The 25,700-nt window shown below is 44.2% G+C and overlaps 1 protein-coding gene across 2 annotated transcripts in view; it reads left to right on the forward strand.

Moving 5' to 3' along the window:
* The window catches only part of LOC106587383 (uncharacterized), an 86,668-nt gene extending 64,228 nt beyond the window's left edge, over positions 1 to 22,440 (forward strand). Inside the window, exons 3-7 of one of the 2 annotated variants that reach the window (XM_014175736.3) lie at positions 13,754 to 13,804; positions 19,486 to 19,655; positions 19,974 to 20,087; positions 20,724 to 20,875; positions 21,473 to 22,440. In XM_014175736.3, the coding sequence (XP_014031211.1) occupies positions 13,754 to 13,804; positions 19,486 to 19,655; positions 19,974 to 20,087; positions 20,724 to 20,875; positions 21,473 to 21,511 (526 nt within the window). In that variant the 3' untranslated portion in view covers positions 21,512 to 22,440. The remainder of the gene's footprint in view (positions 1 to 13,753; positions 13,805 to 19,485; positions 19,656 to 19,973; positions 20,088 to 20,723; positions 20,876 to 21,472) is intronic. The other variant, XM_014175737.3, reaches the window with a different exon arrangement.
* The last annotated feature ends 3,260 nt before the right edge of the window (positions 22,441 to 25,700 follow it).

Here is a 25,700-nt window from a genome sequence, read left to right on the forward strand (position 1 = left end):
CTCAACTCACGCTGCGCCTTGGTCTACCTTGAACGTCGGGCGTTACAAGGCTTAGTTGCTCATGCGCATCTAAAAACTGAAGTCACCATATGTAACTCTGCAACTCAGACACAGTCAGACAGAAGCATTGAGGTCAGTGTAGTATTTAAGAGGGAATTCTTTATCCCTTAGCATGCACAGTGCACATTGATGTTCATCTTTCTGTCTATTTTAGAGAAAGACTCTGTGAGAGAGACTCTGTGAGAGAGACTCCGTGAGAGAGACTCCGTGAGAGAGACTCCGTGAGAGACTCCGTGAGAGAGACTCAGTGAGAGAGACTCAGTGCATGTTCCTATGATGACTATATGAGATACAGAGCCTCTCTGGGAGGTTTTTCTCTCTTTCCATTATCAGTCCATTTCCCTTGTGGTTTGATGTACGGTGTTGGACGAGATGATGGAGATGGATAGAGGCTGAGGATATGACTGATAGAGAGAGAGAGCCAGGGGCAGATATACCATCTGATAGAAGGCAGGAGAAATTGTAAGCTGCACTGGCAGCGCATGGATTCCTCAATGCTTTATCTCTGAAATGGCAAAATAAGAGAGATATAGAGATAGAACGATGGAAACAGAGATTGGAGGAAAGCCGAGAGAAAGGGGCATATGATGTGGGGTGGGGGAGAAAGTGGTGGAGTTTAGAGAAAAACATTGAGTTGTAAAGAGGGAGAAAAATGGAGAGCATGACAAAAAAATTAGAGAATTACACAGAAAGCCCAGACTGAAAACACCTTGCCTTGTATAGCTCTGCAGCGGCATGCTTAGTTTAGTTGCAGCATGGAACTGGTAATACTGTAGTAGTGCTGGGCAGGGTGCACAGCCAGCACCACACAGAGCACTACCAGCCTGGGCCGGTCTCTTACCCAGGGCTCACAGTGGGGGATCAGGGGCTTACGAGGGACCATTCTTGGGCACATGTTGGAAAGGCCACAGCAACAAAACAATAACTTATTCCTCTGGCTCTGGCTGATGATGCGGAAATGCCCTCCCCTCCAGGTTTGCTGTATCTCTGCAGCTGTCTGTCTCTGTGTGTATCTGTCTATCTGCCTGGAGTCTCTGGCTAGGATCAACAGATTATCAGATGAGTCAGTGTGAAATAGTTTGACTCTATTCAATGTTCTGCTAATCCAACTAGAGTCCAATAGGCCTGTCCCACAGATAGATACACTGCAGGGACCATACTGAGGGAGAGGACAGGAGCGTAGAGGAGAGGGGGGACTGAATGAAAGGGGGATAGGAAAGGGAAAGGATAAGAGAGGGGAGATTCGTGGGGGGGGGGGGGGGGTGTTGGAGAGAGGATGGTAGGGAGAAACAAGCAGAGTGGAGAGCTCTTATCTCTGAGCCCAAATCCTTATAGCTCTCATTGTGCTAAATTTGACCTTTATCATACACAGAAAATGTGAGGGTGTTAAAAAATCTTGGTGTTAAAAAAGTGGTAAAAGTGTTGTGAGTGTTATATGTGAGGGTGTTGATTCTAGTGGGGTTAACACAAGTGGGATTGAAATTGACACCACTTGCAGTGAATAAATTAAGTGTTATTTGAATCACAGTGGAATCAACACCGCGGGGTGTTGTTGTTACTTTAATGTGTTTACTTAATTTCCGTTAACTCACGGAGAGTGAAAAAGACATTGGAAGGGCCTCATTATCTTAATTCCCAGCATGCTTTGTTTCAGATATATTTTTGGAATATTTTGTCTTAATATCAATGTTTCTGCATGCACATTGATTGATTCGTTGATCTTATACTACACAAACATAAATAATATACATTTTTCTAAACTTTTCCAATCTGTAAGTGGTTGGACTTATTTCACCCGTTATTGAGATGGTTCTTCCAGTTTAGATGGTTTAGGTAGTCTAAGTTAAGAATCTTCCCTACCTTGGTAGTCATTCTAACGGCAGATTGTGGGTGATTAAAAGTTCCAATTGTTGGATATCTGAACTGGCTGGATTTCAATAGGAATTGCAGTGCCTTCAGAAAGTGTTCATATCCCTTGACTTATTCCACATTTTGTTGTGTTAGTCTTTTTTTTCTTATCCATCTATACACAGTACCCCATAATGACAAAGAGAGAGCAAGTTTTTACAAAATCAAATACAGAAATATCTCATTTACATAAGTATTCACACCCCTGAGTCAATACTTTGTAGAAGCACTTTCTGAAGGCACTGTATACTACACCTTGCAAGAGAACATAATATGACTTGCCGATGTAGCCTGCAAACCAGGAGTTTCAGACCACTGTGTTAGGGTAAAACTAGGCTGTCAAAGTATGATATTGTCAAAAAAGGTAATTTATTGTCATGAATAATGACATTTTTATGATAAAATATGAACTTAGGCACTCACCTGGTGAAGGCTACAGGACTGAAAGCCATCGAATGCAAAAATAATGTCTCTGTAACTAGCAAACTTTGTTATGGGTGGTACTGGTACCTAGAAAATTCACTCAAAAGGCAGCCTGGGAAATATTATAAAAATAAGGCGTAACCACAGGTGTTAGCATCAGCTCTTATAAAGTGTTAATTTAAGTTGGAATTTGCAACACCCATGGTGTTAGGGACCCTACACCCTTGGGGTGCTAGTTTATCAACACTTTGAAAAGTGTTAATTTAATACTATTTTTGTGGGTGACAAATACACACTAAGAAAGTGTTAAATGGAACACTGTGGGTTCTGTGTAGGAGCCTATAGAATGCACCCACTTGGATTGTGTTCAGTACTAAACTATATACAGTGCAAAAATGACAGTGTACTGTGCTTCACTGTGTGTATACATGTACGTGTTTGACACTGCATGATACTCTGCCCCCCTGCTGTGCACAGTCTAATCTCAGAGTGTACAGTACAGATAGTTGTGCCCCAGCTAGAGAGCAGAGGAGCCCTGCTAAATCCCTCGTTTACCAACGCAGGAGCGGTCAGCACTTTTCTCTAATAGCCCTCTAAACACAGCCCCAGTGGAGAGAGAGAGCGTTTCCCCCAACTCTATAACCTAGCCTGCCCGTACAGCACTGGACAAGTCACGGCAGTGAGATTGATGTCTCTTACCTCCACTACGTCCACATTAGTAGCAATAAGCGAAAATGTCCTGCACGGCCAGCAGGAAAGGCTCAGTTCATCAAAGAGAAGTGTGAAGCTGGCAGAGAGCAGTGAGGTGCTACAAGCTCAGTAAAACACACCTGAGTTAAGGCTTCAGAGTGTTCCATTCCTCTATCACACTCTCCTTTCTGTGTCAGACTAGAGACTTGGACTGGGCTTTCTGGACGTTCTCTTGTAAGAGTTGAGTGTGAGCATGATTGTACGACTCTCTGACCATTGGCAGTCATAACTCAGGGCTGATGCTCCTCCCCTGTGTTTAAGAGGCTAGTTCCATTCCCCCTGCATTAGACTGATATGATTTACACCAGCACAGCACGGCTCAGGTCGGAGTGGGAACTTTATCTGAACATAAATCACCTGCTACCTGCCTACAAGGGCCTCAGGGATTAGAGGGACGAAGACAGCACTTCACAACTAATACACCAGGGAGGGAGGGAGGAGGGAATGAGAGATGGGTGAGGAAGTGGAAGGAGAGAAGGAGGGGGGAGGGAGGAGGAGGTTGAAGGAGGGGGGAGGAGCTTGAAGGAGAGAGGGAGGAGGAGGTGGAAGGCGGGAGGAAGAGAGCGAACAGTGGAAGGGTTGTTCCACAAAATTAGTCCCTTTTGGGTAGTGTACTACTTGGTAGTGTCACTTGGTGGGGGTAAATTTGTGTCACTTGGTGGGAGGAAATTTTTGCTTTTATTTTTACATTCTGTCATGAAGAGCACATGTTCAACTTAATAAAAAACATGTTTTCCCATCTCAAGGGGTTCAATTAAAAAAATACTATAGTAAGTGCTTATTAAGTGCCAAATAAAGTAACAGGGTTGACCTTAACAGGGTTAACGATTTAATCTTAAATCAGTCATAAATGGAAGCTTGTGTGCAACAGGGATGGGCAATTGAATGCATGGTTCACAATATAAATTGTTATATTTCTAGCCTGTCTATAGGTAACAGGGTTGACGTGTTATGCTCGACCCACTCAGTTTCCCACCACAAAACACCAGAAAATGTCCAAAAAGAGTAGAACCAGCTCACCTGCTTTTACACTAGGATTTGGCTATTAGATGATCAATGTTTCTTTAGATTTTTTTTCTAAAGAATAGTTTCACCATATTAAAACAATAAATAATTTCATGCAACGGTAAGGACCAACGCTAGAGATGAGAAGCAGGTACAGGAGTCAACATTTAATATAGCACAGATATTAAACAGGACAGGAACAGCGTCAGCACCGGGTAACATAACGACATACTAACATTAATCCTGAAGCAGGGAACAGAGCTTGGGAACAGACAGATATAGGGGAGGGAGTGACACTGGTGATTGAGTCCAGGTAAGTCCAATAACTGCTGATGCGCGTGACGGGGGAAGGCAGGTGTGCCTAATGATGGTGGCAGGAGTGAGTAACGCTGGGGAGCCTGGTGCCTTCGAGTGCCAGGGAGGGGGAGCGGGAGCAGGTGTGACAGCAACAGGTTTGACCTTATTTTTTTAACCTTAATATGAATCACTAATCACATGAAATTACAAATACTCTTCAGAAATGACTTTGTCAAAGCAACAAAATAACTACGGGTTCTTCCCCACCCCTGTTTCGGTCAGAATCTGTCACGATCGTTGTAGGAACATTCAGACCAAAGCGCAGCATGATATCGGTTCGACATATTTTTATTATAAGTCAACCGCACAAAAAAAACAATAAAGAATAAACGACACATGAAGCTACGGAGTGTTCACAGGCAACTACCGTAATTTCCGGACTATTAAGCGCACCTGAATATAAGCCGCACCCACTGAATACATTTTTTTTTTATATTTTGAACATAAATAAGCCACACATGTCTATAAGCCGCAGGTGCCTACCGGTACATTGAAACAAATTAACTTTACACAGGCTTTAACGAAACACGGCTTGTAACAAAAATAAATAGGCTTTAACGAAACACGGCTTGTAACAAAAATAAATAGGCTTTAACGAAACACGGCTTGTAACAAAAAAAAAAAAATTTGCAGTAAGCTTTAGTTGTCTTTTTGCACTGAGTCAATTCCTCACGCTGCCGTTTCCAACGTCTTATCATCGACTCATTAAGACCAAGCTCCCGTGCAGCAGCTCTATTTCCTTTTCCAACAGCCAGATCAATCGCCTTCAACTTGAAAGCTGCATCATATGCATTTCTCCGTGTCTTTGCCATGATGAGGGTGACAAAATGACTACCGTAATCAGAATGATGGGAAGTTTGAGAGCGCTCAATTTAATCTAAACAGTAAACAAAAAAGTTGTTTGACCATAACCTGTTCAGCAATTTCATTGGTCTAATGAAAGCTTCATGCCACCAAAATCCATATATTAGCCGCGTCATTGTTTAAGCCGGGAAGCTCAAAGCGTGGGAAAAAAGTTGCGGCTTATAGTCCGGAATTTACGGTACACATAAACAAGATCCCACAAAACACAGTGGGGAAATGGCTGCCTAAATATGATTCCCAATCAGAGACACCGATAAACTGCTGCCTCTGATTGGGAACCATACCAGGCCAACATAGAAATAAATAACCTAGACTAGAACACCCCCCCAGTCACACCCCGACCTAACCAGAATAGAGAATAAAAAGGCTCTCTATGGTCAGGGCATGACAGAATCTGAGGAATAGGGCTGGAGAAATTGAACCACTCTCAAATTCATAGACAGAGCTATGGAAGTAAGGACTGACCATGATATCAAAATTATAAACTCAGCAAAAAAAGAAACTGCCCTTTTTCAGGACCCTGTCTTACAAAGATAATTCGTAAAAATCCAAATAACTTCACAGATCTTCATTGTAAAGGGTTTAAACACTGTTTCCCATGCTTGTTCAATGAACCATACAATGAATGAACATGCACCTGTGTAACGGTCGTTAAGACACTAACAGCTTACAGACGGTAGGCAATTAAGGTCACAGTTATGAAACCATAGGACACTAAAGAGGCCTTTCTACTGACTCTGTAAAACACCAAAAGAAAGATGCCCAGGGTCCCTGCTCATCTGTGTGAACGTGCCTTAGGCATGCTGCAAGGAGGCATGAGGACTGCAGATGAGGCCAGGGCAATAAATTGCAATGTCCGTACTGTGAGACGCCTAAGACATCACGACAGGGAGACAGGATGGACAGCTGATCGTCCTCGCAGTGGCAGACCACGTGTAACAACACCTGCACAGGATTGGTACATCCGAACATCACACCTGCGGGACAGGTACAGCATGGCAACAACAACTAACCGAGTTACACCAGGAATGCACAATCCCTCCGTCAGTGCTCAGACTGTCCGCAATAGGCTGAGAGAGGCTGGACTGAGGGCTTGTAGGCCTGTTGTAAGGCAGGTCCTCACCAGACATCACCGGCAACAACGTTGCCTATGGGCACAAACCCACCGTCGCTGGACCAGACAGGACTGGCAAAAAGTGCTCTTCACTGACGATTCGCGGTTTTGTCTCACCTGGGGTGATGGTCGGATTTGCGTTTTGCGTGAGGCCTGTACTCTGGAGCAGGATCGCTTGGAGGTGGAGGGTCCGTCATGGTCTGGGGTGGTGTGTCACAGCATCATCGGACTGAGCTTGTTGTCATTGCAGGCAATCTCAACGCTGTGCATTACAGGGATGACATCCTCCTCCCTCATGTGGTACCCTTCCTGCAGGCTCATCCTGACATGACCCTCCAGCATGACAATGTCACCAGTCATACTGCTCGTTCTGTGCGTGATTTCCTGCAAGACAGGAATGTCAGTGTTCCGCCATGGCCAGCGAAGAGCCCGGATCTCAATCACGTCTGGGACCTGTTGGATCGGAGGGTGAGGGCTAGGGCCATTCCCCCCAGAAATGTCCTGGAACTTGCAGGTGCCTTGGTGGAAGAGTGGGGTAACATCTCACAGCAAGAACTGGCAAATTTGGTGCAGTCCATGAGGAGGAGATGCACTGCAGTACTTGAGGAGGAGGAGATGCAATGCAGCTGGTGGCCACACCAGATACTGACTGTTACTTTTGATTTTGACCCCCCCTTTGTTCTTGGACACATTATTCCATTTCTGTTAGTCACATGTCTGTGGAACTTGTTCAGTTTATGTTAAATCTTATGTTCATACAAATATTTACACATGTTAAGTTTGCTGAAAATAAACGCAGTTGACAGTGAGAGGACATTTATTTTTTTGCTGAGTTTAGTTTTAACTATGTTTTGAGGCTGTATAGTGTGTGTTTACATTACTTTGTTTACAAACATTGGAGTGAAAAAGCTTATATTTTGGGTTCTGATGGGGTATGACAGTTGAACTAAGCTCATGAGGCATTTATAAATTATATCCATCAATATGGGAACATTTCATTAATCCAGAAATCCCAAAATGGATGAAGCAACTACAGATTGCCCCTTAGAGTCTTAAATCTTCCTAGATGTCACAGAGTGACAAAGTGAAATGGAAAATGCTGAATTTTGGCATTTTAGCAAGTCTTTATTCATATAGAAAAATCATATTTATTGAATTATCCATGTGGTCTATATTTAAGGGGACTTTATTTAATATAACAGTATTTTACAATTCAATATTGGGGCACAATTGGTACTTAAAATATCAAAGGGACGCAAAAGGGTCTCATTTCATGGAATGACCCGGAACAGCAGAACAATTATTACCCTGAAATCAGTCTTCTGTGGCTTCTGACCCATCCCCCTGCCGTGTGATTGGGCAAAATGCCCTCTGACCCTTCCCCCTGTCGTGTGATTGGGCAGAGGGGGCAGATTGGGCTTGGCGGCTCTCTGGAATAGATAAATATGTGCTCTGTCTGGCCCATTGCCCCACTCCCCAGCCAGATGAGCAATTAACCATCACAGTGAAAACCAGAGAGAGAGAGAATAAGAGGAAAGGGGAGGGGAGAGAGGGAAAGGGGGAAGAACGTGAGAATGCATGCGTGCGTACGTGTGTGCATTTGTTCGTGAGCTGCAATCCATCCTGTGGATGACGTGGGACTGTGCTCACTCTTCTCCGGGGCTCGTCAAACACAGATCAATATGAACACTTGACACACACCATTACACTGATGACGACAAACTACTGGGACAGAATGAGAGGGGGGAGGAGGGGAGGATATTTATGAGAGTGTTTGATTCTAGGGGAGTTGGAGTGAGAGTAAGTAAGGTTGTGTCCTTATGCCATGGGATGACTTGGCTGTTAGTGTGGAGAGAGTAGATGAGGGCGCATGTTCCTCCCTAGGCTAATCCCCTAAGAGCAATGAGCACATACTCATGAGGCCAGTTTCCTGATCAAAGGGATTGATGATCATGGCATCCTGTTTATATCAACATATAGTGTATGTAGGGATGTGTGAGTATACGCTGTGTGTTGACAGACAGCACCTCTACCTTCCACATCTGCACTCGCTCGCACACACACACACACACACACACACACACACACACACACACACACACACACACATACACACACACACACACACACACACACACACACACACACACACACACACACACACACACACACACACACACACACACACACACACACACACACACTATGCGACCAGCAAGGTGAGATGATTTGTAGCCAGCCATGTCTAATGGATTGCCGGGGCACTTGAGAAATTATGAAAATAAATTAATTAGCCTTTAGCGACCCCGCTGTCCATTTGGCTGTCCCTGCACTGCCTTTACACACACACACACACACACACACACACCCTTCACTGAGCTGCCTCTCTCTCTCTCTCTCTCTCTCTCAAATACATGTTTCCACTCACAAACTGAGAGACCATTATGTAATTAAAGAGAACCAGCGTGTGATTGGTTTACTCAGGGTGGTTCTGTTGCTGGCTGAGTATTGCTGAGCGATTAACAGAAATGTCAGTTATTTTTTGTTTTATAAACAACTTATTGACCAACGTTGGTTCAGTTATTAGAATTCCATTTTGTTCTTTTTTTTTCTGTGAGCTCAATGCTCATTTTCTCGAGAAATAAATCAGATCAGCCCTAACTGTGCAATGTAGTAGAGAGTTGTAGTTTCCAACAGGCCAATATTCTACTAGTTTGGCGCAGAAAACGTGGTAATTAACTACAATGACCACAATCCCTTGCGCGCCTACTTGTCCGATCTATGCGTGAGCGCACAGACACGGAGAGAAGAGACGTGTCGAGAGAGATAGAGAGCAGTTGCTTCACGAGGTATCTCTATCTGAAAATACATGATCTAAGTGATTGATAGTTAGTATTCAGCAGTCATAAAATGATGCCTTATTAACGTTGAAGAACTACTAAAATAGTGATTTTGTCAGACAGCATAGGCAGCAGCTCTATAGAGCTATAAATACCCTTGCGACAGGGGGAATGGAAGCTTCTTGTGTGCAAGGGCACCTTGCTTTGTCAATGCAACAAAGCTTCCATTCCAGAGACCATTATGTCATTAAAGAGACAATCCAGAGTGTGATTGGTTTACTCCAGGTGGTTGTTGCTGGATGAGTAGTGCTGAGTAATAAACCAACATTTTGCTAGGTATCTCTTTCTGAAAATACATGATATAAGGGATTGATAGTTGGTATTCAGCAGTCGTAAAAGTATGCCTAATTTACTTTGAAAAAAATGTAATAAAAAAATCCAAAATACTGATTTTGTCAGACAGCATAGGCAGCAGCTCTATAGAGATGACAGGATGACTTGAAATTAAATAATAAAGTCATCAAATAAAACAAATGTAATATACACAACTAAAATATTTTATTAAAGTAAAGTGAATAAATGATAAGTAGTAATTGTCATGTACTACCATCATGGGACTTGTTTTATTATCTGTTGTTACAGCATTGAACCCACATAACGCATAGTGTAATTAATGAAAAAAATTATAATTTGAAACCGAAATCAAAAAAATAGATTTTTTTAAAGAATCGAACTGAAACCAAACCGACCTCAAAAAGCACTAATTGCTCAACATTATGGTCGAGAGATGTGCTGTGGTTCTAATAGATACTGTTTATGTCTAGTGGTATTGAAACTTTTTCAGCGGGGATCCCATTTTTCCGCCAGAATTTCTGGGGACCCCATTTTTTCCCCCAAAAATTCTAGTGATCCCACGCCAAATCTAACCTTAAACCTTAAGACCTTAAAATTGGTACATTTCAAATTTTACATCAACAAATAACCTAGGGGAATACCACTGATTTATGATCTCCCAGCAGTCATTTTGGTCATGGTGACCATTCTGGAGCCGGGAATCAGTCTTTTCACCAGGCAGGTGGTGTTACATTGCCTCTCCGGAGTGCTCGGGTTAAAGGATGATGATACTGTAATGCACTATGTGGTCTCCTATGTTTTCAAACTGCAGAAAGGCACTAATACCTGACATGTCTGTCTGCTTGTCTCAGACTTGGTTGAAGAGTTTAGCCACTCTAATAACAGAAGATGGCTTGGATAATGGAAGAGGAAATGGAAATTGTTTTCTGTCCTGACTCTCTCTCTCTCCTCCCAGTGCTAAATGACACAGATTACCAACTAGAACATTGCTGCAGGGAGAGAAAATGATAGAGAAAAAGAGGGAGAGAGAGAGTTAGAGTGAGTCAGTCTGTCTTAGTTTTCCTGCTGTGAGAGTTTGGCAAATAGTTGTTATTTTCTCTGTCTTCCACTCGAGTTCCCCATTAGAACACAGAGCCCCTCATCTGTGCCGGGGACCGTGGCGCTGTTCTCTCTCCCGATTGCTCACTCCGTCTCTCCTCCCTGCCTGAGCACAGAACTTCTGTTGGCCGCCAGATCTGTTAGGTCATGGTGTTCTGCTGAGCGCAGGGAATCTGTGGGTAGAGGTTGAGAGGTTGTGTTCAGTTGCGTCCTATTAGCAGACTGAGTGGAGAGGTTCTGTTTGAGTTCAGTTTCAATGGTGGCTAAGGAGAACGGTTTTGTCAGGGTCTTCAAACTGGCTAAGTAGAATGGTTTTGTTTTGGTTCAGTAGTACAACGCATATAAACCCTAATCCACACAGCCAACCCTGTACTGTGCAGACCCACATACACATTTGGACATGGAAAGAAACCTTCAACCAGAGTATGCGCCCCTGCAGAGGACTAAGTTTCCATCATGTTAAATAGGGATGGCTGGAAACATAGATGTCTACCATTTCACATGAAAGGCTTACCGGTATTTAGAATAACAGAAGGCTTTCTGCAAATTGATCAGACCTCGAGCTAAATCATAAAACACAGTTGGGGAAGAGCGTGATGAGGCGTAAATGTTGACACTTCTTACAGATTATTTGAAGCTGTCAGAATCTGGAGCTCAGAAAAGCCAACTGTCTTCAGACGAGGGGAGAAAACCAGAAACAGTTTGGCTGCGGGTAGCTGGAGGAGAATTCATTAGGAATTCACTCACACCTCAGGTACACAAACACACACTTTTATACCAACACTGCTAGCTATCTCGACACTTCAGAGACAGGGTTGATACATTCTGAATCACATTTACATACAGAGTGAGCGAGAAAAAGTGTGTGTATGTGTGTGCAGCACATCTGTCTGTGTGTCTGCACTCATGCATGTGTGTACTGTATGTTTTTAGCTGTGAAAAGGTGTTACGTTTAGTCTCCTGCTGTACTTCCTGACATGTTTACTGATACATCACTTTCCTCCAGTCAACAGCATGATTACAGCACTGAGACTCACCAGCCCCCTGCAGAGACAGATAGGACAGAGGGGCTTTAGGTGTGTGTGTGCGTGCGTGCGTGCGTGCGTGGGCGTGATGAGAGTGTGTTATGTGTCTGTCATTCATCTGTGTGTGTGTGTGTGTGTGTGTGTGTGTGTGTGTGTGTGTGTGTATGTGGGTGTGATTTTGTGTGTGTGTGTCATCTGTATGTCATGTGTCTGTGTGTGTCTGTGTGTGTCTGGTTTGATCCATCTATTTGACAGCCTCTGATGAACCCATGTACTGTATGCTACTCACTTTGAGGTGATCATGTATTAGATTCAGTAGAGGCCATGCTGATGGTTCTATTTATACAGTGTATTAATATATGTGTAATAAATAGGCATTAGTATGGGTACATGAGTCACCTTTCAGGCACCTTTAAATGCACTGCTTCTCTATGGTTGAAGGTTTTACAGAAAGCAAAAGTGAAGGGTGTTTGCTGATAATGTCTATGTGTGTGTGTGTGTGTGTGTGTGTGTGTGTGTGTGTGTGTGTGTGTGTGTGTGTGTGTGTGTGTGTGTGTGTGTGTGTGTGTGTGTGTGTGTGTGTGTGTGTGTGTGTGTGTGTGTGTGTGTGTAGACTTCAGGGCTGGGGTATCAGTGGCCAGGCAGGGATTAAACACACAGAGAAATGCTGAGCTCTATTTAACTACACACCAGGGTACGAGCTACTTACCATCAGGCTTAGTGTCACTCCTCTCTCTGCCCTGGTCCTCTCTACACACCTAACCCTATAGGGTAATCTAGGAACTACAACCTACAGCAAATTCTGCCCATATATTGTAGGGAAAGGTGTGAGCAAGTTGAGTCTAATCAAACACACACAGAGATGCACAAACACACACACACAGGCACATACACCGATGGGTGCATACACACCAACACACACACAGTTGACAGTCCAACTTCACAGTAAATGAGATGGAATATGTAGAAGCACATAGTGCGCAGCCTGTGGTCAGTGGTGCATAACGCAGGACAATTTCTATGGATTTTCCACCTTGGGTGCTGTGGCACAACAAATCCAATGTCTTTTTTCCAGCTGGCTAGAAATCATGAATAGCATATTCCTTCCACTTGCCAGAGCCCTGCTCTAACTATATACACACTATTCCAGCATCCTGCTTACAGAGTGAAATATCTCTGATGGCACAGTATATTTAGCTCACCTAATAAGGAACAAATCTGAAAGGTTGCTTGTATCCGAGATAGATGTTGTTTGATCTCTCAGTTTTTCATCAGCCTCTGCTTTCACAGAGGATGACTTTGTGTGTGTGTGTGTGTGTGTGTGTGTGTGTGTGTGTGTGTGTGTGTGTGTGTGTGTGTGTGTGTGTGTGTGTGTGTGTGTGTGTGTGTGTGTGTGTGTGTGTGTGTGTGTGTGTGTGTGTGTGCGTGCGTGTGCCGTGCGTGTGTGTGCCGTGCGTGGATGTGTGTCAGTAACACCTCTGTCAGTCAGCTGTGAAGACAGTTGTGAGCCTTTGTGTCAGGCCACTGTCAACTCACTCTCTCTCCCCATCCCCCCCTCTCTCTCTATCTATCCCCCCTCCTCTCTCTCTATCTATCCTCCCTCCTCTCTCTCACTCTCTCTCCCCATCCCCCCTCCTCTCTCTATCTATCCCCCCTCCTCTCTCTCTATCTATCCTCCCTCCTCTCTCTCTCTCACTCTCTCTCCCCATCCCCCCTCCTCTCTCTATCTATCCCCCTCCTCTCTCTCTATCTATCCCCCCTCCTCTCTCTCTCTCTCTCTCTCTCTCCATCCCCCCTCCTCTCTCTCTATCTATCCCCCCTCCTCTCTCTCTCTCTCTCTCTCTCTCTCTCTCTCCCCATCCCCCCTCCCCTCTCTCTCCCCATCCCCCCTCCTCTCTCTCTCTCTCTCTCTCTCTCTCTCTCTCTCCATCCCCCCTCCCCCTCTCTCTCTGCAGATCTGACTATGACCTGGACTATGAGTGCTATCAGGAGGACCTCTATGACAGGTACTGTCAGCCCGCTCTGCACCGCACCTCTCACACAAACCCTGAATGTTCAGTCGGACAGAGGAAAAGTCTAAAATACACACTTAACACTTCTTGTCTACCGTGTCTCCTGCTGACCCCCCCCCCCCCCCCCACCCTCCTGTCACTGAGCTGTCAGTAATGTGTCTTTGCTAACAGAGCTGCCTGTCAGTGCCCACTAATCGTACCTTGGTAAATCTTTGCTCCACTCGGCCTGGCAGGTGTTTGAGGCACACACATATGAATGAACAAACACACACACATACTGTACACATAGACAAACACACACACACACACATCCTGTGCACGAACCCACATCCTGTGCAAGCGTACACACACACACACAAACACACACACACACACACACACACACACACACACACACACACACACACACACACACACACACACACACACACACACACACACACACACACACACACACACACACACACACACACACACACACACACACACAAGGAGACCAACACTCCCAAGACACACACATCAACACACAAGGAGTTGCTATGTGCTGTGTGGCCTCTATAAGGAATCCAGTCAGGTTGTAAGCCACTCTAACCCTAGCTGAGTCTCTAATAATTATGAGTCAGATTAAACTGTTCTAAGTGCAGCAGCTTATATTACAAGTTCCATTAAAGCTCAGGTTAGTTTTCTGTGGCTCACAGCAGAGGTTGGGCCGTGGGTCAGGGTGGCTACATTACAGTAACTGAAGCATATAGAGAATTAACTGTAGGCTGGAAAACTCCCATGAAGTTCCTGTTGACTTTCCAGCTGTACAGTACTGTAGATGGTACTGTGTTTTGACATGGAGTTGTGGGGTGTTTTCGCTACAGCTCCAGCCAAGAGATCATGACCTCGGTTCAGATTCCAAGCCAGAATTTGACAGTCAGTCCGGTTCAACACAGTTCATTTAAGTTTAGTGCGGCCCTACCCAGTTCACAGTTCAATCCCGTTCACTCCACTCCAGTCTTGGTCAATACCTTTCAGTCTGATGATCTCTGATCCCGTCGGATTCCGTCCATATCAGTCCGGTTTAGTCCAGTTCAGCATGGCTTAACCCAGGTCAGTCATGTTCAGTCTGACTCAGTTATACCAAGTCCAGTTGAGTCTGGTTCTGTCTGGTTCGTCACCCAGGTCAGTCACTCAGGTAATTGCTGTGGGAGCTCTCCACCTCCCTCAGGCACACTGAAGGTGACATGGCTCATTCATAAACACAGCACTCAGCACATTTGAATAAAGAGTGCTCTCTCTCTCACACACACACACACAAACACACACACTGAACAACCTTGTTGTCCTCTATGTGAACGCACTCAGAGGCACTCAGATGCTGTAGATGTAGTTATGCACAGAAGAGTTGAGGATGTCCTCTGTGTTTGTATTGCTATCTTCAGTTTAAATAAACACGCAGAAAGAAAATAAGAGAGTGTAAGGAGGGTGGTTAGAGAAACAGGCTGTCCAACATAGAGATTTCACCTCCACCTCCCTTTATCTCTCTCTCTCACACACACACATACAGTATTGCACAGCTAACCTTGTGGGGACACACAATTCTGTCCCATTCAAAATCCTATTTTCCCTAACCCCTAACCTAACCATAACCCTAACCCGTACTCTTATCCTAACCCCAACCTTAACCTAAAAACCTAACCTTAGTCCTAACCCTAAACCTTAGCTCCTAACCCTAACACTAATCATAGCTCCTAACCCTTAACGTAATTCGAACCCCCTAGAAATAGCATTTGACCTCGTGGGGACCTCGTGTTTGTTTACTATTCTTGTGGGGACTTCTAGGTAAACATGTCCACACGCGCGCGCACACACACACAGTACTGTAGCTGTGAGTTGACACTGTCATCTTTTCTTTGCATTTTGTTGTTTTGCCGCGCTCTGCATTTTTCTGTCTTCACACAGGAAAAAACCCTCACCACTGATTTTCAATTTGCTTCAAACACGGTACATGATTTTGCCCTACGTGGCTGGCTTGCTCCATCGACAGCTTGTGTGTGTTAGTGTCTGTGTGTGCGTGTGTGTCTGTACATCTGTTTGTGTGCATATGAGAAAATGTCTGCCTCTACACACAGATAACAGCTCTAGCAGAGACAAAGCCTCTTTTATAATCTCTCTTCTAATCCACACACACACACACACACACACTTACACAGACACACACACTCTCGCTCTGTTTTCTCTAATCCTCACACATCTACACTCTCTCCTTGTCTGTTTCACGAGCTCCTATTCTCTGAAACTACACTTCAAAGTCGTTGCAGCAGCACACTGCAAACTCCACTAAAGGACTTTAAACTCCCATAAGTCTTTAGTCTCCCAGTGTCTCTGCTGAAAGGCAACGGTCGCAGCCCTCTCACTACATTGGTGGACGGTTGATATACTTCATGCACAGTGAGGTGGCTGTATCTGGTTATATACTGGTAATACATTCTCCTGAGACAGGGGAACTGAAGTGTGAGATAGATTTCAGTAAAGGGGTAACACACGTTCCTCAACTGAACACTAAAGTCTTGTCTCTCTCAGCGACTTACAGCTCAATCACTGAACCCAAACTGACATCACACCACAAGGCTTCCCGACTGGCATCCTGTTTGCAGCTGGTTTAAAGTGTGTTTCTCTCTCCTCAGCAGTCTGCCTGGAGCCTTACTGCAGAGAGGGTGGCTATCTCCACACAGCCCTGCCTATGTAAAGGCCACTCAGGCTTACATAGGACATGTAAATAAACAATAACTGTCCATGAGTCTCTGAGCCCTGCTCTGCTGTAGGCTACACTCAGGGCACAGGAAAACAGGGCTATGGTTCCTGGGGTGGATGTTTGGTGGTGCAGGATCTTCTTGGTGTGTATGGCGGGTGATGTGTCCTTCTCTCTCTCGCTCTTGCTTTCTGTTTTGCTCCAACCCTCCTTTTCCCCCTCCTCCTCCCTTCTCTCTCTCAGTTTTTAAGAGCTGGAGCCAGTGCCCAGGTCTCTGTCTGTCTGGCTCTCAGCCCTAACAGCTCTCTGATGCTGTAAGCAGATACCATATGAAAGGCATTCAGGTTGGAATGTGACTCAGTCTGACTCAGTCAGTCGCACAGGATTAAATTAGGTGGCAGAGCTTATTAAGAGGTTAGGATGAAAGCCAGCCCTTAAATACTGTAGACTGGAGCCAGGTAGACAGTCCTGTACTTCATTTCAGAGTGGAAGACTTTCATTAAATCTGTGGTTATAGGGCCTACAGGTTAACATAGGTCCCAGTCAAGCTGAGACTAAATTGACTTACAGCATATGGTTGTTATCTGATTGGAGTGCTGACTCCTGTAAAGTGTGTGGTGTGTGTGATTGGCTAGCTCTGACCCCTCAGAGGAATCTGATTGGCTGGCTATGCTCCTGTGACCCCTTTTGGGGGTTTTATTGGTTCATTTTTAGCCTTTAACAGTAGGTTGACATGTGTCCTTCCCCCTGGCTGATGATGGATGACCAGTGAGTGGTCGGGTCTCTCCAGGGAGGTAGTGGAGATGGAGATCAATGACTCTCTTAATCAACATGATTAAAACGCCACCTCTCTCTGTCACAGCCTCTGGCCTCTCCACTCCCACACACACACACACACACACACACACACACACACACACACACACACACACACACACACACACACACACACACACACACACACACACACACACACACACACACACACACACACACACACACACACACACACACACACACACACACACCATACACCTTCCCATGTTTCTGTAACTGATATAAAGCGAGTGTGTGATACACTCTCTCCTGTCACCTGCTCCGCTGCGCTGCCAGAGAGCTTTTGATTGGCCCTGACAGAACCAATTAGATTTAGCTATCGATGGGGATACTGAGCTAGGGAATGGGGAACGAGGGAGGAGGGGGGACTGACAGTGGAGACTGATCCAAATCTAACTTCTGTCACATAGTAGATCTCTCCCCTTCTCCTCATCTCATCTCCTTTCCCATTTTCTCCTTGAATCCCTCCGTGCCTCTCCTCTCCTTCAATCCCTCCATACCTCTCCTCTCCTTCAATCCCTCCATACCTCTCCTCTCCTTCAGTATGTTCAGTCATTATTAGTCATTATACTCATTAGTCACTTGTAGTTTGTTTGTGTTTTGTCACATGATGTGGTGAGACTTCCAAAGTGGCACTTTGTGTGTGAGGAGTACCAGTGTTCTTCAACCTGTAGTGTAATACTATAATGGTTGTGTGAGGACTACCAGGGGTCTTCAACCTGTAGGGTAATACTATAATGGTTGTGTGAGGAGTACCAGGGGTCTTCAACCTGTAGGGTAATACTATAATGGTTGTGTGAGGACTACCAGGGGTCTTCAACCTGTAGGGTAATACTATAATGGTTGTGTGAGGAGTACCAGGGGTCTTCAACCTGTAGGGTAATACTATAATGGTTGTGTGAGGAGTACCAGTGGTCTTCAACCTGTAGTGTAATACTATAATGGTTGTGTGAGGAGTACCAGTGGTCTTCAACCTGTAGTGTAATACTATAATGGTTGTGTGAGGAGTACCAGTGGTCTTCAACCTGTAGGGTAATACTATAATGGTTGTGTGAGGACTACCAGGGGTCTTCAACCTGTAGGGTAATACTATAATGGTTGTGTGAGGAGTACCAGGGGTCTTCAACCTGTAGGGTAATACTATAATGGTTGTGTGAGGAGTACCAGTGTTCTTCAACCTGTAGGGTAATACTATAATGGTTGTGTGAGGAGTACCAGTGGTCTTCAACCTGTAGGGTAATACTATAATGGTTGTGTGAGGAGTACCAGGGGTCTTCAACCTGTAGGGTAATACTATAATGGTTGTGTGAGGAGTACCAGGGGTCTTCAACCTGTAGGGTAATACTATAATGGTTGTGTGAGGAGTACCAGGGGTCTTCAACCTGTAGGGTAATACTATAATGGTTGTGTGAGGAGTACCAGTGGTCTTCAACCTGTAGGGTAATACTATAATGGTTGTGTGAGGAGTACCAGGGGTCTTCAACCTGTAGGGTAATACTATAATGGTTGTGTGAGGAGTACCAGGGGTCTTCAACCTGTAGGGTAATACTATAATGGTTGTGTGAGGAGTACCAGGGGTCTTTAACCTGTAGAGTAATACTATAATGGTTGTGTGAGGAGTACCAGGGGTCTTCAACCTGTAGTGTAATACTATAATGGTTGTGTGAGGAGTACCAGGGGTCTTCAACCTGCTCAACTTCATTTCCTCATTCCCTATCTGGGATATCCTCTGCCTCACCTTATCAGATACTATTTCTTATTATTTTCTCACTTGTGTACACATTCTGTATGTGTGTGTATATTCCCTCTGCTTGTCAGATCGTATTACACCATCCTGTCAACCCTCTCCCTCTGTGTCCTTCATCATAGGAGACATACATTCACAAATACACACACACCCGCGCACACATCCATCCAACCAGGTGATAGACATCACTGTCCATACACGCAAACACACAAACATGCTTGCTAGCTCACACACTCACTCACAAACATCCTGTCACTGTACTTTTCTGACATGCGTACACATACACATCTAGTCACACTGACGATACTACACAAAGTACTAGTAGTTGGTGTGTGTGGATGTTTCCCTCTTCAGGATGTATGACTACCAGCGCGTGCCAGCTTCCCTACCTCCCCTGTCCCAGGGACCTAGCCTGGCCAAACGACCCCGCTCCTCCTCCACTTCCTCTGGGCACAGACGTAGCCGAGACAGGCCCCCCTCCAAGAGCTCCAGAGCCCACTCCACCAGCTCCAACAGGGCCAAGTGTGAGTAATACACACACTGTCACACACACACACACTACACTCAAGATGGTTCTCTCATTACAACACTTCTATAGCTGCCTCTTTCCTTAATGGATCCTAGCCAATCAGGTCGCATTATTAGGCCAAATCAACAGAGCAGAACCAATAGGCAGTGTATATGCTGTTCTAATACCCACCCTCATCACCTTGATAGTCCTTATTACCAACACACTCACAGAAACTTGCTTTGGATCCTTTTCTTCCTTCTCTCCCCTCTCTCATTCTCTATATCTCTCCTCCCCCCTCCCTCTCCCTCCCTCAACCTCTCCCTCCTTGTAGTGCGGATGGAGGAGCTGCAGGTCATTAAGAGGGAGCTGACTCTGATAAAGACACAGATTGACGGGCTGCTCGACAACCTGGACAGGATGGACACACAGAGGCAGGACCACACAGGTGAGACAACCAATCAGAGAGAGAGACAGGGGTGTGGACAGGTGAAACAGCAGTAAAGCATGATATGGGAAGCCACAGTGTGTGCTTTCACCTGTACAGTTCTTACGAATCAGTGCAGAAGAATGACAGTGAGATACAGAGATGGCGAAAGAAGGCTTATAGGAAATAAATACAAAGCCCTACATTGAAGTGTTGTAGCTGCTGCTGCCCTCATGTGGCCACATAGACAAACTGCACCTTTGTCCTTTCAACGACATACATACTGTACCGACAAATAAAAAAATAAATGTGTGTGGGTGTGTGTCATCTCATCCTTTCTATCTCTTACCTGTGCGTGTTGCCTTTGGGTGACTGACTGATCTCATCTTCATATTCATTTAATCCTCCTCCACTCAGTCCCCCACTCCTTCATCTCTCCTTTCTGTCTCCCTCTCCCATTTCTCACTCTATCGCCACATCTCTGCCTCATCCTGTCATTCTTGTTCTCTCTTCTTGTCTGTCAAATCGTGCATTGCAGTTGACCATCAATAGTTTACATTGAAAGTGAGCACAGGCACACTAACACTAATCTGCCCTATAGAGGGAACTTAGTGAATGTTCACTCCTATTCACTCCCTCTCTCTCCATGTTTTTTAGGGTCTCCCGTGAGGGAGGGCAGTCTGGCCGGGTCACCGTACCCCCCCTCCGCCAGCAGCGGTGAGCGATCCCCCTCCCCCCTGTCCCCCCCACGCCGCTGCATCCAGAGAGAGAGCCCTGAACTGGGGGAGGCCAGCGACGATGATCACACGGTAACTGGCTTGATGTCTGTGTGTGGAGAATCTCTGGATGTGAGTGGGAGTGCTTTCTCCTTGTCTCAGAGCGACATGAGGACCTAAGCATGTCCTATGGTTGGCTGTGATTTAGCAGTTGTCAGAGTGATTCGCCATGCAGCAGAAATAAAGTGCTTATCTCCACACACATACACACAGAAACACACACACACACAAACACACACACATACACACAAAGAGAACAGTGACAAGAACAACAAATCCATAGCCATCAGTCATTTTGAGCAATACAGACACATCAATAGCATGACACTTGAAGATCTCATTCTGGGTTCATCTCACCTACGCACAGTTCACACTCATAACTGACATGCAACTCAAACACACAAATAAAATCTGAGAGAGAAAGAAAGAGAGACTGAAAATAGGACAAATGAAAGCAGGACAGGACGCTCTTACCCTGACAGATGAGTGGGTGTTTATATAGAAGACTATTATCCTCCAGACCTTCCTCATCACTGTGTATAATCACCCTGGAGAGGGGAGCCTTACCTGAACAAAACACTCTTTGGTGTTTTGACACACTGTTGCTGATTGAATGTGTGTGTGTTACAGATGAATAACAACAGCTCTGACCCTGAGGACGAGATGTGAGGATGGAAACAGAGAAGAAACGGAGGAGCGCCAGACATAGAGGAAGAGAACATCTGTCTTGTCAAGAAGTTACCATGCCAACAACTGATTCAGAGGCCCCACTCCTGTCTAACCAACCAGTTACATTGTATTCTATATCCACATATACATCAACAGCACACATAAACTGTAATTACAGTTGATCAGAAATCAAGTATCTCCCTTGGATATTCACCACTGAGATCAGCTTAGATTACACACACATTTTATCTGTAGAGTGTAATTATTAACCAGAACAGGAAAGTGAAATCATTTCTATATTCATACTTTTCTTATGTTCTTTTTAGCCCGTCTTCATATTTTCCAGAAAAACATTCTGATTACCAGTTTGTATAAATTTGACCTGCATACTGAGAGACTGAGGGTATTTGAAATGAGCATACTATAGATGTCGCAATCATAGTTTTTCGGTGACTTGAGTTACTTTGTTTTCTGTATATCATATCACTACCAGAGCATGAGTCCATGAGTTGATACTTGTCCATCAGTTAACCCCCCCCCCCCCTTATGTCTGTGTAATGTTATCTCTCTGCTGTATTACTACCTGCCTGTATTAGGTATGAGGAGACAGTAGCCCATCTCTTCCTCTATGTACCTGGCGCTATGAGCTGAGGTGAGGCCCCGGCCCGGTCCATGTGTAATATTGTGTATTACTGTAAAACTTTACTGTATTAGGTCAGCTGTACGATTTTAATCCAGCATTTTGTTTTAGGGTTTTTTATTTGTTAATGTTTTTTAAAGCGAGAAGAAAACAACAATGATAATTGTTTATTATAATTCCAGTGGTGTTAGATGTTTTGTTAGTTCTGTTTGCATTCATGAAGAAGCCAAGTGGAAACACTACTCACACTGTCACAGTAGTAAAGGTATTTTCATATTGATTAAAAACACATCTGGGAGTGTTTTTTTTAAATCAGTGTGTGTGTGTGTGTGTGTGTGTGTGTTTGTTTGTTTGTTTGTTTGGTTGGTTTTACTATCCTTGTGGGTGCCAGAAGGAAGTTTCGGACAAGTGGGGACATTTTGCCAGAAAATAGGTTATTTAGGGGTTAGGGTTACAATTAGGGTTAGAAGTCAGGTTTAGAGTTTGGTGTTAGGGAATATAGGAATCAATTGCTTGGTTCCCGTGTCTGTGTGTGTAACAAAGGGAAACAGGATGAAAGGCAATGCTGTAGTGTGTGTAACCAATGCTGCCTGAACAACAAACATTGTAAAGCTCAATATCAGACACAGCAGAACTTGTGTAAACTGTGTGTGTAGAGTATGTGAGTGTTACAGAGAGGATGGGGAGAGCAAGATGCTTTTTATCTCTCAGAATCCCCTTTATTTGCGAAGTACTTTTACACATACTCAGAATTTTATGGTGTTGCAGCTGCTAGTGATAGACAACATTTAGAGACAGAAGGCAGAATATAGACAGTTTAGAGACCGTTTAGAGACAGAATACAGACAGTGGAGTTTCAACAAAGTTTACATACAGTACATTTGGAAAGTATTCAGACCCCTTAACTTTTTCCACATTTTGTTAAGTTACAGCCTTATTCAAAAATGTATTAAATACATGTTTTCCTCATCAATCTACACACAATACCCCATAATGACAAAGCAAACACACATTTTTTGAAATGTTTGCTAATTTATTAAAAAATATATATTAAAAAAATGTTACATAAGTATTCAGACCCTTTGCTATGAGACTCGAAATTGAGCTCAGGTGCATCCTGTTACCATTGATCATCCTTGAGACTCTTCCTTGAGCTGGCCACCCGGCCAAGCTGAACAATCGGGGGAAGGGCCTTGGTCAGGGAGGTGACCAAGAACCCGATGGTCACTCTGACAGAACTCCAGAGTTCCTCTGTCGAGATGGGAAAACCTTCCAGAAGGACAACCATCTCTGCAGCACTCCACCAATCAGGCCTTTATGGTAGAGCGGCCAGACAGAAGACACTCCTCAGTAAAAGGCACATGACAGCCTGCTAAGAGTTTGCCAAAAGGGACTGAAATGACTCTCAAACCATGCATGAGAAACAAGATTCTTTGGTCTGATGAAACCAAGATTGAACTCTTTGGTCTGAATGCCAAGCGTCACGTCTGGAGGAAACCTGGAACCATCCCTAAGGTGAATCATGGTGGTGGCAGCATCATGCTGTGGGGATGTTTTTCAGCGGCAGGGACTGAGGGACTAGTCAGGATCGAGGGAAAGATGAACGGAGCAAAGTACAGAGAGATCTTTGATGAAAACCTGCTCCAGAGCGCTCAGGACCTCAGCCTGGGGACGAAGGTTCACCTTCCAACAGGACAACAACTCTAAGCACACAGACAAGACAACACTGGAGTGGCTTCAGGGCAAGTCTCTGAATGTCCTTGAGTGGCCCTGCCAGAGCCTGGACTTGAACCCGATCGAACATCCCTGGAGAGACCTGAAAATAGCTGTGCAGCGACGCTCCCCATCCAACCTGGCAGAGTTTGAGAGGATCTGCAGAGAAGAATGGGAGAAACTCCCCAAATACAGGTGTGCCAAGCTTGTAGTGTCATACCCAAGGAGACTCGTAGCTGTAATAACTGCCAAAGGTGCTTCAACAAAGTACTGAGTAAAAGGTCTGAATACTTATGTAAATTAAATGTAAATAAATTTAAATTCATTATTTTTTTAAATTGCTAACATTTCTAACAAAAACTGTTTTTGCTTTATCATAATGTGTGTTGAGTGATGAGGGAAAACATCTATGTAATCAATTTTAGAATAAGGCTGTAACATAACAAAATGTGAAAAAAGTCAAGGGGTCTGAATACTTTCTGAATGCACTGTTCATTATATACAACTAGCTTCTAAACTGGATTGAAAGGGAAATAAAGCAACTCATAGAGCAGTGTTGGGATGTTTTTAAGCTTGCTCCCCTGTGTAGAGCAGCACAATATGTAATTCACCCTGACTGAACCGATGTTAGGCTAATTATGCTAATAATGACATTTAGGTCTACAATCCTCTCTATTATCATTATTAAGGACTTATCTAACATGTGCTAAAACACACTTTGACCCAAGCCTGTTTCCAAAAATGTTAAAAGGCCATTTGTGACTGGGATGTTTGCATACTCTTAACCATTAATAAATGCTGATGTTCCTCCCAACGAGATATGTAAGTTGCAACAGCAAACAGAGCAGCCCTAGTCATATGAATAACCTCGTGAGTTTTGAACTTGTACTTAAAATCTGTTACAGTTAATTCACTGTAAATGCCATACTTTTCACTAGAGAGAGAAACTGGTTTGGGATGACTTTAAAATCAGCGCCCATGAGTACCAGCAGATTACAGCACATAAAGGATTATGTTTTGGGTGAATACACGGTAGGCTAATATATTGCTTTTGATTTTTAGAAATAGTGTTTTTTGTATTACAATATTATAAACCTACATTATTGACGTGTGATATTCGTTTGTCTTCAGGATTGTTATGAAATGTATGAAAATAATAAAGCGAAAGTAAAAGATGGTCAATATAACAAATATTGGGTTAGTTCAGCTCATAGACATTAAGGGTTCAGCTAGGCCTGCCTTCTATTTTAACCCAAATAATAAATCATTTATAAGCTACAGTTAACCTACAGCTTTCTGAATATATTGTGCAAAGTTACAGTAGCCATATGTCCATAATGCTTACTCACTATGCTATCGGTGTATGCGCTGTAGAGTGCAGAGATGGCAGCTCCATACAGCGACCTGACCACTCACGTCCTGAACTCCGGGATGGGCGTCCCTGGAGGGCCCACATGGCCCTCAGCATGCATCGCATGGATCCCTCCACTTCACTCTGGAACCTTCTCACCACAGGGTAACCTCATCACAGAGAGTGCTGCAGCACCAGTTAACAGACATAGAATGGAAATTAACACAAAATTTCTTAGCAGCTCCATAATAATCAATTTAATAGACAAATACACATTTAGTATTTATTTTAACAATTTCAGATTCACCTCTACAGCCTCTTTCAGTAGGGCTGCATAATATTAGCAAATATGAATATATACCGATAGTAATGTTAATGAGCCAAGGCTTATTTCAGGATGCCATCAAACCAATGTCGAATGTATTCAGTATTTAATATAACGAAGAGCTCCACCCTTCTCGCTTTGCAAGTTATGGGCAAGTCTA

Source organism: Salmo salar, chromosome 26 (genome assembly GCF_965601325.2).
Source record: "Salmo salar chromosome 26, fSalSal1, whole genome shotgun sequence".
Lineage (NCBI taxonomy): Eukaryota > Metazoa > Chordata > Actinopteri > Salmoniformes > Salmonidae > Salmo > Salmo salar.